This window comes from Panthera onca, chromosome D3 (genome assembly GCF_046562875.1).
Source record: "Panthera onca isolate mPanOnc1 chromosome D3, mPanOnc1 haplotype 2, whole genome shotgun sequence".
NCBI classification, from domain to species: Eukaryota; Metazoa; Chordata; class Mammalia; order Carnivora; family Felidae; genus Panthera; species Panthera onca.
Window position 1 is genome coordinate 29,241,583 of NC_138350.1, and position 12,654 is coordinate 29,254,236.

The following is a 12,654-nucleotide window of genomic DNA, read 5'->3' on the forward strand; positions in this document are numbered from 1 at the left end:
CCCTGAGCCCCAGGTGGGGGCCCCCAAGGCCCTCCTGGTGCTTCCTTCTCAGAAGCTGTGGGTCCCTGCTGCTACATTCTAGGAGGGAAAGGGGGCTGGGTTTGGTGGGATGGAATGGCAGGAGTGTGGAAGGGGACAGAGTATCCCACTCACCCCAGAACCCCAGAATTTCTGCTGTACAAAGCAAGTGTTTTCACCCCCGTGAGGACGTGTCCTCTCTACTGCTTCACCAGGCATGTGAATTTGGACAAGAACCAGATTTCTGTGGGGTTCAGCTTCCTCAGGAGGATGGTGAGGTTACTCTACCTCAGGGATCCAACTTTGCAGGCTGGCCTCCTGGGCAGTGGTCCATGAGCCTCAGGCAGGTGCTTCCTCCCTGGACGCTCCCATGGGGCCAAGAAAAGAGCCACAAAGGCTGCCATGTGGCCATTCCCCAACCGACACTGCAAACTCAAGAAAGTTCAGGAAAGTGGTGGCTGAGAACCAGGCGTGCAATGACCCCACCCCTGGGAGGGCGCAGGCGGATGCTGGCCCAGCCCCGAGATGGTCCCAGGAGCCCTGGCAGCACAAAGAAGACAGAGTTCAGCACCATGTCGTGGATTCCTGTCCTGCTGGCACTGTTCACCCACTGGGCAGGTGAGAACACCCCAGAGCTAACAACCCCTGGCCCCATCCCCTGCCCTCTTCTGCCTTGATGCTCAGGTGCTTCTCTGTCCCCAGGCTGTGTCTCTCAGCCCATGCTGAACCAGCCACCATTTGTGTCCTCGCCCCTTGGAACAACAATCCGTCTGGCCTGCACCTTGAGCAGAGACTACGATGTCAGGATTTATAACATCTACTGGTACCAGCAGAGGCCCGGCCACCCTCCAAGATTCTTGCTGAGATATTTCTCCCACTCAGACCACAGCCAGGGCTTCAAGATTCCCCCTCGCTTCTCTGGATCCAAAGATGTGGCCAAGAACACGGGCTATTTGAGCATCTCTGGGCTGCAGCCTGAGGATGAGGCTATGTATTACTGTTCTCTGGGATTCCAGGTCTTGGATAAAGAAAGGGAGATGAGGGGAGAGAGAAGGGAAGAAAAGGAGCCTGCTGTTTTGGGGTCCCCAGCACCCCCAGACACACGTTGAACTAGAGACCAAAGGGCACACTTCCTCAGAAAGAGGCGAGTGTGGGCAAGGAGGGTGGGCTATGGGCTTCACAGAGCAAAGGAGAAAGCCGCTCAGCTTCTTCCTGTCCGGAAACTTGCTTAGACCCCCCTGAATGTGGGATTTGGGGATTAAAGTTGCTTGTGTCTTGAGAAGTTGTCTTGCTGAGTTTGTATGTCTGGTGTGCTGAATTGTTCTGAGGAGGCCCCAGATGTTCTGGGAAAGGTGAGAATGAGTGGAATGCATCCTAGAACCAGCCTAGGGTGATAGCCCAGGAGACTGGCTAGGCAAAATGCTAGCCCCTGCTCTTGTGGGTTCTGAGGGGCAGGAGCTGCACCCTGGGGGACGATTCTGTTGAGGACAGTCTGCTCTATTGTGCAGGAGTTACAGGGTCAACAACTTAGAAAACGCCTCTATTGGGCCTCTGGGGAGGACAGTGGGTCCTGAGTGATAGGTCTGGAGCGGGTCCTCCACGTCGGTATTCTGACATCGGGACAGTCACTTCTCTGTTGTGAGGCTGTCTTGTGCACTGTAGGATGTCCAGCAGCATCCCTGGCCTCTACCCACCAAATGCCAGCACCTGTGCCCTCCTGCCCCTAATGATGACACCCAGAAATGTCTCCAGGCATTGCCAAATGCCCTCCAGGTGGCAAAATCACCTTGATTAAACACCCTTGATCTCGGTGAGAGAAATGGGCGTATTCTTTGGCCCAAGAGAGTGGCAGGGGCTGGCAGATATTTTCTATGAAGGGCCAGATAGTAAATCACTTGGGCTTTCCAAGCCATATGATCTTTGTCCCAACTACTCTGTTCTGTCCTTATAATGTGAGAGCGGCCACAGGCAATACTATGTAAACATATGGGCATGGCTGTGCTCCTACTTAATTTTATTTACAGAAACATAGGGCTGGGCCAGATATGGCACCAGAGCTTGCCAGCCCCTGCTCCAGCGAAACACTACTGCCACTGGGTTTCAATCTAGCCATGTTTGGTGGGATAATCAAGGTGAACCTCACTTCTTCCTATCTGATAACTCCATGGAAACCTCTGGACCCCTGGAGAAACCTGCAGGTAGGGGGCGTGGCCTCACTGATAGGCTTCTTGGGTGAAGAGGGTATAGGTGCATTCCTGCAGGCCTGACCCATAGCACAGCATCCTGAGCCCCTGGGTGGTGGGTCGGGATGTGCCCTGCAGAGAGAGACCATGTACATAGGTACATAGAGTGGACATGCCTCAAACTCAGAGAGGTGGCAGGCAAACCATCTCCCCTGTGATCCCAAACTTGGCTGAGAGCGTCCCTTTATCAAGGGGTCCCCCTGAGAGTGGGCATGTGTCAATACTGGCCCTTCCACATGTGCAAAACAATGGTCTCAGCTCATGCCACGCTCCAGGTACCCTCTGAGCTTCTACTTCCTCAAATGCACTGCACTCTTCCTGCATCAGACCTTTGCCCCCAGACAGGGGCCCCCAGGCCCATGTTCCTAAAGGCCAGCCAGGTGGCCACTTAACCTGCTGTTCTGCTTTCATCCTTTGTGATTCTGGGATTCCATGCCTTGACAAGAAACCCAGAGAGCAGAGAGTCAGGTTGGGCTCCTCCATTATCCTAACGCTCTGCCCCACCAGATCCATGCAGGGTGAGCCCCTGGACTTGGGCCTCAGGCCAGCCAGAGTGTGAGTCTTAGCTCTGGTCAGCCCCGGAAGGGCCATTGGAATTCTAGGCCAACATCCCCTTTGTTGTATGTAAAGAGGATCATAATAGCACTGACTGATTTCTATAAAGCACTTTAATGGCTCCTCCACAAAAGAGTAGTGTTAATATTTCCTCATCAGTGACCAGGCCTGGCCTTCCTCCTTGTCAAGTCTGAGTCCATTCCTTTAGCCTGAGTCATTTTTCACCTCCACCATTGGCTGGCCTCTTGCCTGTCCCCTGCTGCAGCTCCTCCTCATTTTCACTCCCAGATCTGGTCCTGCCTGCACTCCTCTCCAACCTTTGTCTCTCACCTTTGAAGGCACATATGCAAGCCACATTTGCAATTTTCAATTTTTTGTTGGCTACATTTTTTGAGGAAGGAAATAAGAAACAGGTGAAATGATTTTTGTGAGTTTATTCATTTTGAGAGAGAGAGAGAGAGCAAGCGAGCATGCGTGTGCAAGTGGAGGAGGGACAGAGAGAGAGGGAGAAAGACAATCCTAAGCAGGCTCCTCACTGTCAGCAAAGAGCCCAACTCCTTGGCTTGCCCCCACAACCCGTGAGATCGTGAACTGAGCTGAAATCAAGAGTCGGACGCTTAACCAACTGAGCCACTGGGTGCCCCACAATGATTTTTAAAAAAATTTTTTTAACGTTTTACTTATTTTTGAGACAGAGAGAGACAGAGCATGAACGGGGGAGGGTCAGAGAGACGGAGACACAGAATCTGAAACAGGCTCCAGGCTCCGAGCTGTCAGCACAGAGCCCGTCGCGGGGCTCGAACTCACAGACCACGAGATCATGACCTGAGCCGAAGTCGGCCACTCAACCGACTGAGCCACCAGGTGCCCCCACAATGATTTTTAATAGTACATTTTATTTAACTCCATCCATCCCAAGTATTATCATTTTGGCATGCAATCTAAAAATTAGCTATGAGACGGTTTAAACTCTTTTGTTGTCATGCAAAATCTTCAAAACCCAGTGTGTAGTTTGCACTCATGGCTCCTCTCTGTTTGGACCAGCTACTTTCCAAGTGACCAACAGCCGTCTGTGTCTTGGGCAGGACCGTACAGATTGAAAGGATTGAATTCAGACTCCTTCTCGTGACAAGCCTTCGGAAGCTGGTCCAGATCTGGTCCCAAGTCCAAGGTCTTATCCACCTGCCCTCAGTGTTTCTGCCACATTAATTCATCTGCAATTGATCCAACACCTCATCCTTGTGGTTGCTTCGGACGCTTTTCCTAAGCCATTCATTTGCAGACAGAACTCCCTGTCCCTTTACAGTGTCCTCCAGCTGACTTCCCCAACTCTGGGCTCCACAGTGATCTCAAATCTCACTCCTTGGCCAAGATTTCCCTGACCTCTTTAGGTAGTTACTAGCTTCCTGTCATGTGCAGCTATTGTGTTTTCCTAACTATGTTTAGCACCTACCAGACAGATCTAAATTTACCCTGCAGGTCTCTCTCCTTCACTAATCTGCACATTCTTGGTGGGCAGGATCTCTTCTACTCATTTGATGTGTCTGGTAAACATGAGGTGATAACAGAGTTGAGCGAATAGGTGAATGAGTAATTGATCACATAACTGAATGAATTCTTGAGTTGCAAAGACCCTGCCATTCATTCATTCTAAGATCCCCTGAGACGGCTGGGGTCATTGGGATTCCCTAAGAAGGGAAATCATGTCACATCAGTGAGTGGCCACATTCTGTCCATCTGTTTGTCTTTCTGTCAGAGTCTTTCTCTCACATATGCACACACACACACACACACACACACACACACACACCTCTGATGCCTTACATATGAAGCTGGTGATGGTGTACAGCAACTGGGAATGGTGTGGGAAGGAATAGGTCAAAATCGGCCGATGCAGGGAGAACTTTCTGAATCAGTAACAGAGGAGTGAGATGTTGGAGAGGAGGGGGGATCTGGTCGCTGATACTGTAAAGAGCTCCCCCACCCCCATCACCCCTAAGCCTCTCTCTACAGGGCTCCCAGGTGTGACACAGAACAAAGGTGTGTGGTGCTCAGAGCTGTGGTCTGTGACAGAAATGCTTGACACAGCTCACAAATTTGAGACAGAAACACAGAACCCGATGGGCTTGGTATGGCATCAGTGGTACTGAAGAGGGAACCCACCATTCTGACCTGAGTTAGACCCTGAGACCCTTGAAATCTGAGGAAGACCCAAGGGTCTTGAGGGCTGGAGCATGCCAAGCAGACAGAGTGAAGATGCAAGGGGTTCCCGGAGCATATAGACAGTCAGAGTGGTTGTGACACAGTTTGGCAAGACGAGCTCGAGGAAGTGGTCCCCACAACAGGGGAGGGTGGAATTAGCCTCCAGAGGCCCTTTAGGACATGGAAGCCTCTTGTGTTTCATTCTAAATTGTGTATTTGTGATGGGAGCACAATGCCCAAAGCCATTCGTTCATTACTGGGTGCTAGCTGGAGATGTCCTCATTCTTGCCTTCCTCCTTCTTCCTTTGGTAAGAAAACTTCCCCTCATCAGGGATTTAGTCACCTGAGGAACTATGTGTATGGCAAAGGCAGGATAAATATTTGATCTTTTTTCCTTTTTTTTTTTTTTTTTTTTTTTTTTTTTACCAACTATCAAAGTAACAAGGCTGTGTGCCAGCTTCATCCAACTTTGATTTGTTAGTGTCATGCTAAGTCTATGGATATAAGCATATCTGAGGTGTTTAAATCGATTGCAATTATTGGAAGTTCTGTTTTTGACCAGTAGAAGCCCATTCAAATTGGTCTGTAATCAGGAACAGGTGGATATGTCAAAAACAGTACGTTTAATTTTGTTTTCAGTATTTACACAAATGTGGGTCAATTTTCATTCCAGCTACTTCTCAAAGGGATGATGATTTAGAACACACTGAATGGAGAAATGGGTTTTACACAAGGAAAGAGACCCCCGGAATGGGAAAATCAGTCTTTTGCAATGCTTAATGTGATCATAGTAATGATTAAGGCAAGAACCATAGATATGTGCCAAAACTCTTGGATTCTTGGTTAGCAGGGTACAAAGCATGTGCTTGGTGCAGTCATGTCATCCCACAAGTCTACTCACAAAAGGAACATGGACATTTCCATGGGAGAAATTTGGCTGTCACCTTCAATGCAGAGTCACCTCCCATGCAGGGCTCAACTCTAGCTTCTCTCTCTTTTAAAAAATGTTCATTTATATTTAAGAGAGAGAGAAAGGGGGGGGAGGAGCAGAGAGAGGGGGCGGGACAGAGGATCTGAATGAGGCTCTGTGCTGACACAGAAAGCTCGACACAGGACTCAAACCCACAAGCCTCCAGACCATTACCTGAGCCAAAGTCAGACACTTAACCAAATGAATCGCCCAGGCACTCCATCCTGGCTTCTGTCTTAATGGGATGATCCAACATGGGTCCCTTCTGGAGGGAATAATGGGAAGTACTCTATGCCAGTGGAGTTGAAAACATTGTACCTGAAGATAGTCAAGCTTCTAGCTTTTACTCCCAGTTCTCAGGAAATACAGGGGCCCCAGGAAAACAGCCAGACAAACCCAGACTGTGGAACGCTGGAAAAGAAAATTGGCTTATATATTCTTAAATGAAGAGTCTGAAGGTATCTAACAAGTAACCAGAATGTATGCACTGAGATTAGGTCTTCTTTTCAGGCCAAACCAAAAAACAAACAAACAAACAAAATTTCCAAAACAGTAGCTATAAATAAAAATCATCTTGTGGACCATTGTGGAGATTTGACTGGGTAGCAGATACTAGCTATTAGGGGATTATAATAATTTTATTAGATGGGATCATGGTATTGTGGTTTTTTAGCAGAAAGTGTCAAAACATCTGCAACTGAATTTTTCCAAATTTTTAATTTTGAAATAATTATAGATTTTCATGAAATGGCAAAATAATGTACAGGGAGGTTCCATGCACCTTTTCCCCAGCTTGTTAACATCTTCCATAATTATAGTACGGCATCAATACCAGGAAGTTGACATTGGTATAATCCAGATCTTATTTTGGTTTCTCTAATTCTACCTGTGCTCATTTAATGTTATCACATGTATCTTTGCACAATCACCACTGATCCAGATATTTAGCTCTACCATCACCACAAGGCTCCTCCATGCTACCCCTTTATAGCCACACCCTCTCCTCATCCCTTCTATCCCCAGCCCCTGCAAGCACTCATCTATCCTCTGTCTTTAATTGTCCTTTTGAGAATGTCATAGAAACATAATCATATAGTAGGTAGTCTTTTGAGACTGACTTTTTTCATTCAGCAGAATTCCCTTGAAGTTCATCCAATTTGTTGCATGTATCAGTAACTCATTCTTTTTTATGGCTGCATAATATTTCATGGAATGGATTACCACATTTGTATAACCACTCTCTCATTGACAAACATTTGGGTAGCATCACATCCAAAAATATTTCTAAATATCCCATAGTCATAAATAGAAATCCTTAAACTATAAAACTTCTGGGAGAAAATCTTTGTGACCTTGTGTTAAGCAAAGATTTCATAGATGTAACAAACAAAAGTACTATCAATCCATAAAATAACAAGTTGATATCTTTATAAAAATGAAAAATGTCTCTTCTTCAGACACACTGTTAAGAAAACTAAAATACAAGCCACAGGCTGGGAGAAATATTTGCAAAATACATAGCTGATAAAGGGCTTCTATCTAGAATATATAAAGAACTCTCAAAACTCAACAATAAGAAAACAATGTATTCAATTTTAATAAGGGAAAAGTTTTGAACAGATACTTCAGTAAAGAAGTATATAGAAGGCCAATAAGTACATGAAAAGATGCTCAACACCATCAATCATTAGGAATTAAAACCACAACAATGTAACACTACACACCTAGTTAGAATAGCTTGTTAAAAGAATGTGGAACAGCTATAACTGTTATTAAAGGCATTGTATTATGATATAGCTATTTTGGAAAGCAGTTTGGCAGTTTTGTATAAAGTTAAATGTACATTTACTTACAATTCAACAATATGCCTAGGTATTTACCCAAGGGAAATGAAAACATATTTTAACACAAATGTTTATAGTGGCTTTACTCATAATCACCAAAAATTGCTAACAGAAATGTTCTTTGATTGGTGAATGGATGACTGGAACATTCATCCGATGGAATAATAACTCAGCCACACGAATGAATGAGTGACTGCTGATATATGCAAGGCATGGAATGTCTCAAGTGTGGTTGACTATGTAAAAGATTCAGTTTCAAAAAGGCTGCATACTGTGTGATTCCATTTACATGACATTCTAAAAATGCAAAACTCTAGGGACAAAAAAAGAGACCAGTTTGTTGCTAGGGGTTGGAGGTGGAGGGAGGGAGTGATGACAAAGGGGTATGATGGATTTTTAGGGTAATGGAAATTTCTATATTTTGATTGCAGTGGTGGCTGTGAGACTGGATGCATTTGTTCAGACTCAAAACTATACACTAAAGAGGGTGCATTTTCATATATGTAAATTGTGTCTTAATACACCTGAGGTAAAAAAAAAATTTCCATACAGTTAGTGCTATGGTATTCTGGTAATGATACCACATCTGGAACAGTTATGGTTGCCACTTGATTAAGTTTACTGCCATTAAGTTTGTCACCATTCTTAGCCCTGATCGAACTAGAAATTTCAAGGACCAGATGAGTGATTTAAAAGGTAATAAGATGAGGATCACCACATCTTCTTTAAAGTTTTGGGGGTAGGAATACTTTCTGCCATTCCACCTAAATGCGCCATATTGGTTTTTTGATCACCTATATTGGCTTTGTGAGGGTGGAGCATGATTTCAGGAGCTTGCATTTGGCCTTTTTTGTCATAATGACTCCTGCTCCACAGGTCATGAATGAATATGAGGATTCTACCAGCTAAGTATGTTCATACCACTTATACATCCAGAAACAGAAAATGATCACCAACGAGTTTTGCAGATAGACCCACTGGACACAGTGTGAAACTGACATGGGGAGGAATCCAGTCACCACCAGTCCTCTGTATTGTAGTTACCTGCAAACTAACAGGGTGGCATTTTTGTCATCCTGCCTTCTGTGTCACCTCAGAAGCTGTGTCAACAGCCTTCAAAATATCTGGATATTCCCATGTCCTGGGGCAATTATTTGGGTAAATAATGGGAGGATCCCCTTGGAAAAAGATTTCTGAAATATTGCAAGTTCCTCCCTCAAGTGGACCTGGCTTTCCTACTGATGTGTTCTGGATCTGGAAATAGCTTATGTCTGCAAACTGGGAAGGGTTTGTGACTCTCCATTGGTGTGGCTGAATCATTGGTGTGGCTCACTCATTTGTGGTCATCAGTCAAGCAATATGTGACTGCCTCTACATCCAATACCTAGGTGCACCATGGTCTATTAATCATTTCCACTTTTCCCTGTGGGCCAGAGTCAACCTTTCTGCCTGTGTCAGTTTGACTCCTCTGAGAATTAGACACCAAGATGGGATTAGATATATGTGAGGGTTTTCAGGACAAATAGCTGTAAGGATTCATAGGGAAAGGAGCAAGAATCGGTAGGGATAATCTCCAGACCATGCTACTCCAGACCAGACCAAGTCTGAGACCTGGGAAAGGAGAAAGGGAAAGAAGGATTGGTGAGAACGAATCTCAGACTGCAGTTCTAGAAAAATCTTATCCAGACTGATGGGGAGTCCCCAATCAAAAGTTGCCCATTAAGGATGTCCATGTGGGCAGGAATGGGCCATCATTTGTAACCCAGCCAGTAAAATGATGGGAACAGCCTGAATGAAGCAGATAAGGGTTGTCATTCTACATGTCTTCTCCCAGCCTTCCTGCCCCACCCCCCTCCAACAGGTGCTCTGAAAGGAAATCTGGGTAGGGCACTTGCATAAGGCCACCACACTGCCTTCATGGTAAGTACTTCCATCTGGTCTCTGTGGTTTGGTGCTGCCACTGAAACATCCTGCTATACTCATTGAAAAAGACTAGTCCACTTCCATGGCAGTATCCCCACCATAAGCCCCAGCCTGTGGTGGACAGCCACCACTGAGCTTCTCCAGAGTGGCAGTGCCTCCTATCAGCTTCACTTCATGAAGGGAATGTGATCTGAGCCCTCTGGAAAATGGTTCACTGCTGTTTCTCTGGTCCTTTATAATAAATCCATTGTAGCATGAACACCTCTCTCTGTTCATTTTGACCATATTCCTCAAGGTCAAGGAAATTCCAGCATTCCAGCATTTATCTTTTTGACACTAGGGTACCATTTATCCAAGTTTTAAGCACTATCCCATTAGGACCAACTGTAGGTGTCTCAGTCATGGGGGAGACTGACTGCATCAGCTCTCATTGGTCATTGGTTGAGAGCTGCTTCTTGCATCCCAGTCCCCCCCCCCCCACCGGCACACAGGCACAGATGGCGTGCATGGCCAGAGATGCCCAGGTGATAGCAACTAAAAGTCAAACAGAAATGCAAGTGTTGAGGGAATATGGGCAGGTTCCTGACAGCATCTACTACAATATCCAGAGGTTGAATGAAGGTACTAGCAGTGGAGACCAAGAGGAGTATGTTAATATGAAAGGTGTTGGAGGGAAATGGAGAGTCCTGATGTGTATATATATATAGATCAAAGGTCCTGGTTCTAGGTAAGTGTCAGCTGGGGTTGATTAGAGAAGCAGAATCATTGTGAGGGATACAGAACAAGGGATTATCATGAGGATGGACCTCATACTGAGGAGTAGCAATCTTTGAGGGGTACTGTCTCTCTTCTAGTGTTGATCCTGTGCTCGCTCTAGGTCATCCAGATCCACAGTTGGGAAGGAAAGCAAGGTGTGGACCAGAACATCAGCAACTCTCTCACCTTAACCTTGGTGCTGGTGGTGACCTGCAGAAGAAGCTGGCACAGAAATAATGATTACAGCTTTGCATTCAACTTCCAGATCTTACATAAATGTTCTCTCATACCTCACCCTAGCTAAGCCATGCATAGAAGAGAATTCTGTTAATGTGGTTTAGCTGAGCTCAGTGGAAACAGTACAAAGTCACCACAAAGTGTTTGAGGAGGAGAAAGGTGCTGTAGAGAAATCTGATAATGCATGTATTTTGGCTCATAGTTTGTAAGATCATGGAGAGTAGAGGAAAGTCAAGCAGCAGCTATAGGCTGGGGAGAGGGTGAGGCAGAGGAGCACCCTTCAAAATCAGTAGTGATCTGGAACACTGGGCTGGCTGGGACTTGTTTTCCCCGTGACAGGGCCAGGCAGGAAGCAGCTGCTGGGGCAGCACCCAAGTCCAGGTGCAGCGGACTCTGCCACTGAGTCTCCATCAGTGAGCATGGAGCCCAGTCCCCAGACCTGGAGGCTATTGTGAGTAGCTGGCGTGTGGACACCCTGGGATGAAGCCACAGCGACCCTGCTGGTCACAGGTCAAATTTCAGTCTTTCCCTGAGGGGTTTCTTAGATCCAAGACCCCACACCAGACAGATATTGATTCAAGTCCTGGAGATGCCAATGCTGCTCTGAGAGATGGGATGGCCAACATGGATTTCTAGGCAGCCGAACGTTTCCATCTTTTCTTTCTTCGCTCCTGCATCTTGTTACATAAACCTTCCTAACTCGAGGTTTAATAATACCCTTTTTTATTGTTTATTTGGCTTTGATTTTAGCTATTCAATATATCTGAAATATATTTTTGCATACAGAGGAGATAGTTGCATTTTTTTTTAATGTGGCAAGTTTTTGTGAGGCTTAGTAACAAAAGACTTAAATATGTGTTTATATTGTGCTTCACCCTTTAAGGCATTAATGAGTCTTTTCTGCTATTATTTGCTCAGAGAACAAGCAATCATATTATTAATGCTGAATCTAATGTGCATCTCCTATTGGCTAAGATAAATAAAACACTTTCAAGTTATTTCTTATATTTTATTTGGTTCGTTTTGCTTTTAATACTCAAATTCTATTTCTTTTCAAAATTGAGACTGCTTCAGTTGAGGGCACTACCTACATGAACCAGGCGGTCAAACCCAGGGGAGAATCTCTGAGGTGCAAGAAAGGGCAGGCATCAGACAGAGGGGTCTGCACAATCTGAGACACCTCCCCCCACCTGCATGCTTGTGTCAGGCTTGTGTGTGTCCTAGTGGTTTCTGATATAAATATTTTTAAGAGCTTTTCTCACCCTCTATACCTTGGAGAATCTCATTTACCACATGTAACACAGATGTCTTTTTCAAAGGCTCTCCCTTGGGTATTGTGTTTTTGGCTATTTGCAAGTCAGACCAAGGTTTAGAGGCAGTCAACCTCTGTCAAGGGCCTACAGATGGGCAATGAGCTGGGGTCTCATCTTCCCATTGGTGCCAGATATGGCAGGGAAGAGGGGCAGGGCATTGTCTGGAAACAATGCCTGGCATTTTAAGCACTAGGGTATTCTGAATGAATAAGTGACCACCACTTCAAACTGTGTCACTCATCTGAAACCACCAGCTCCACTTCTCCACTGGTTGACCTTCTGACTGGACCACACAGGAGCCCACGGAGCAATCATGGCTCAACCTCCAGGGGCCATCTGGGCCACTCCCCTGCCTCTCTCCCCTTCATGTCTTCCACTTCACTTTCATCCTAACACCTGCTCAGCCTGATGCCCAGAGCCCTACTTTCTTCCTATCTTTTGGAAATATCCCCAGATCCCTCTCCCTCCCCTCTTGGTTAAATTATATTCCCCATGTACCTTAACTCAGCCAAAAACTTTGTTTATGGTGGATTATCATATGTACTGGTGGAAAATTTAAACAGCGAAATTATACTTAAAATTCTTAATGGAAA

General features: G+C 45.6%; 1 protein-coding gene across 1 annotated transcript; it reads left to right on the forward strand.

The window, feature by feature from the left end:
* The first annotated feature begins 510 nt into the window (after positions 1-510).
* On the forward strand, positions 511-1,282 carry VPREB1 (V-set pre-B cell surrogate light chain 1). The gene is made up of 2 exons (XM_060613108.2): positions 511-636; positions 721-1,282. The coding sequence occupies exons 1-2, from the start codon at positions 525-527 to the stop codon at positions 1,125-1,127; spliced, it is 519 nt and encodes a 172-aa protein (XP_060469091.2). The 5' UTR covers positions 511-524; the 3' UTR covers positions 1,128-1,282.
* The last annotated feature ends 11,372 nt before the right edge of the window (positions 1,283-12,654 follow it).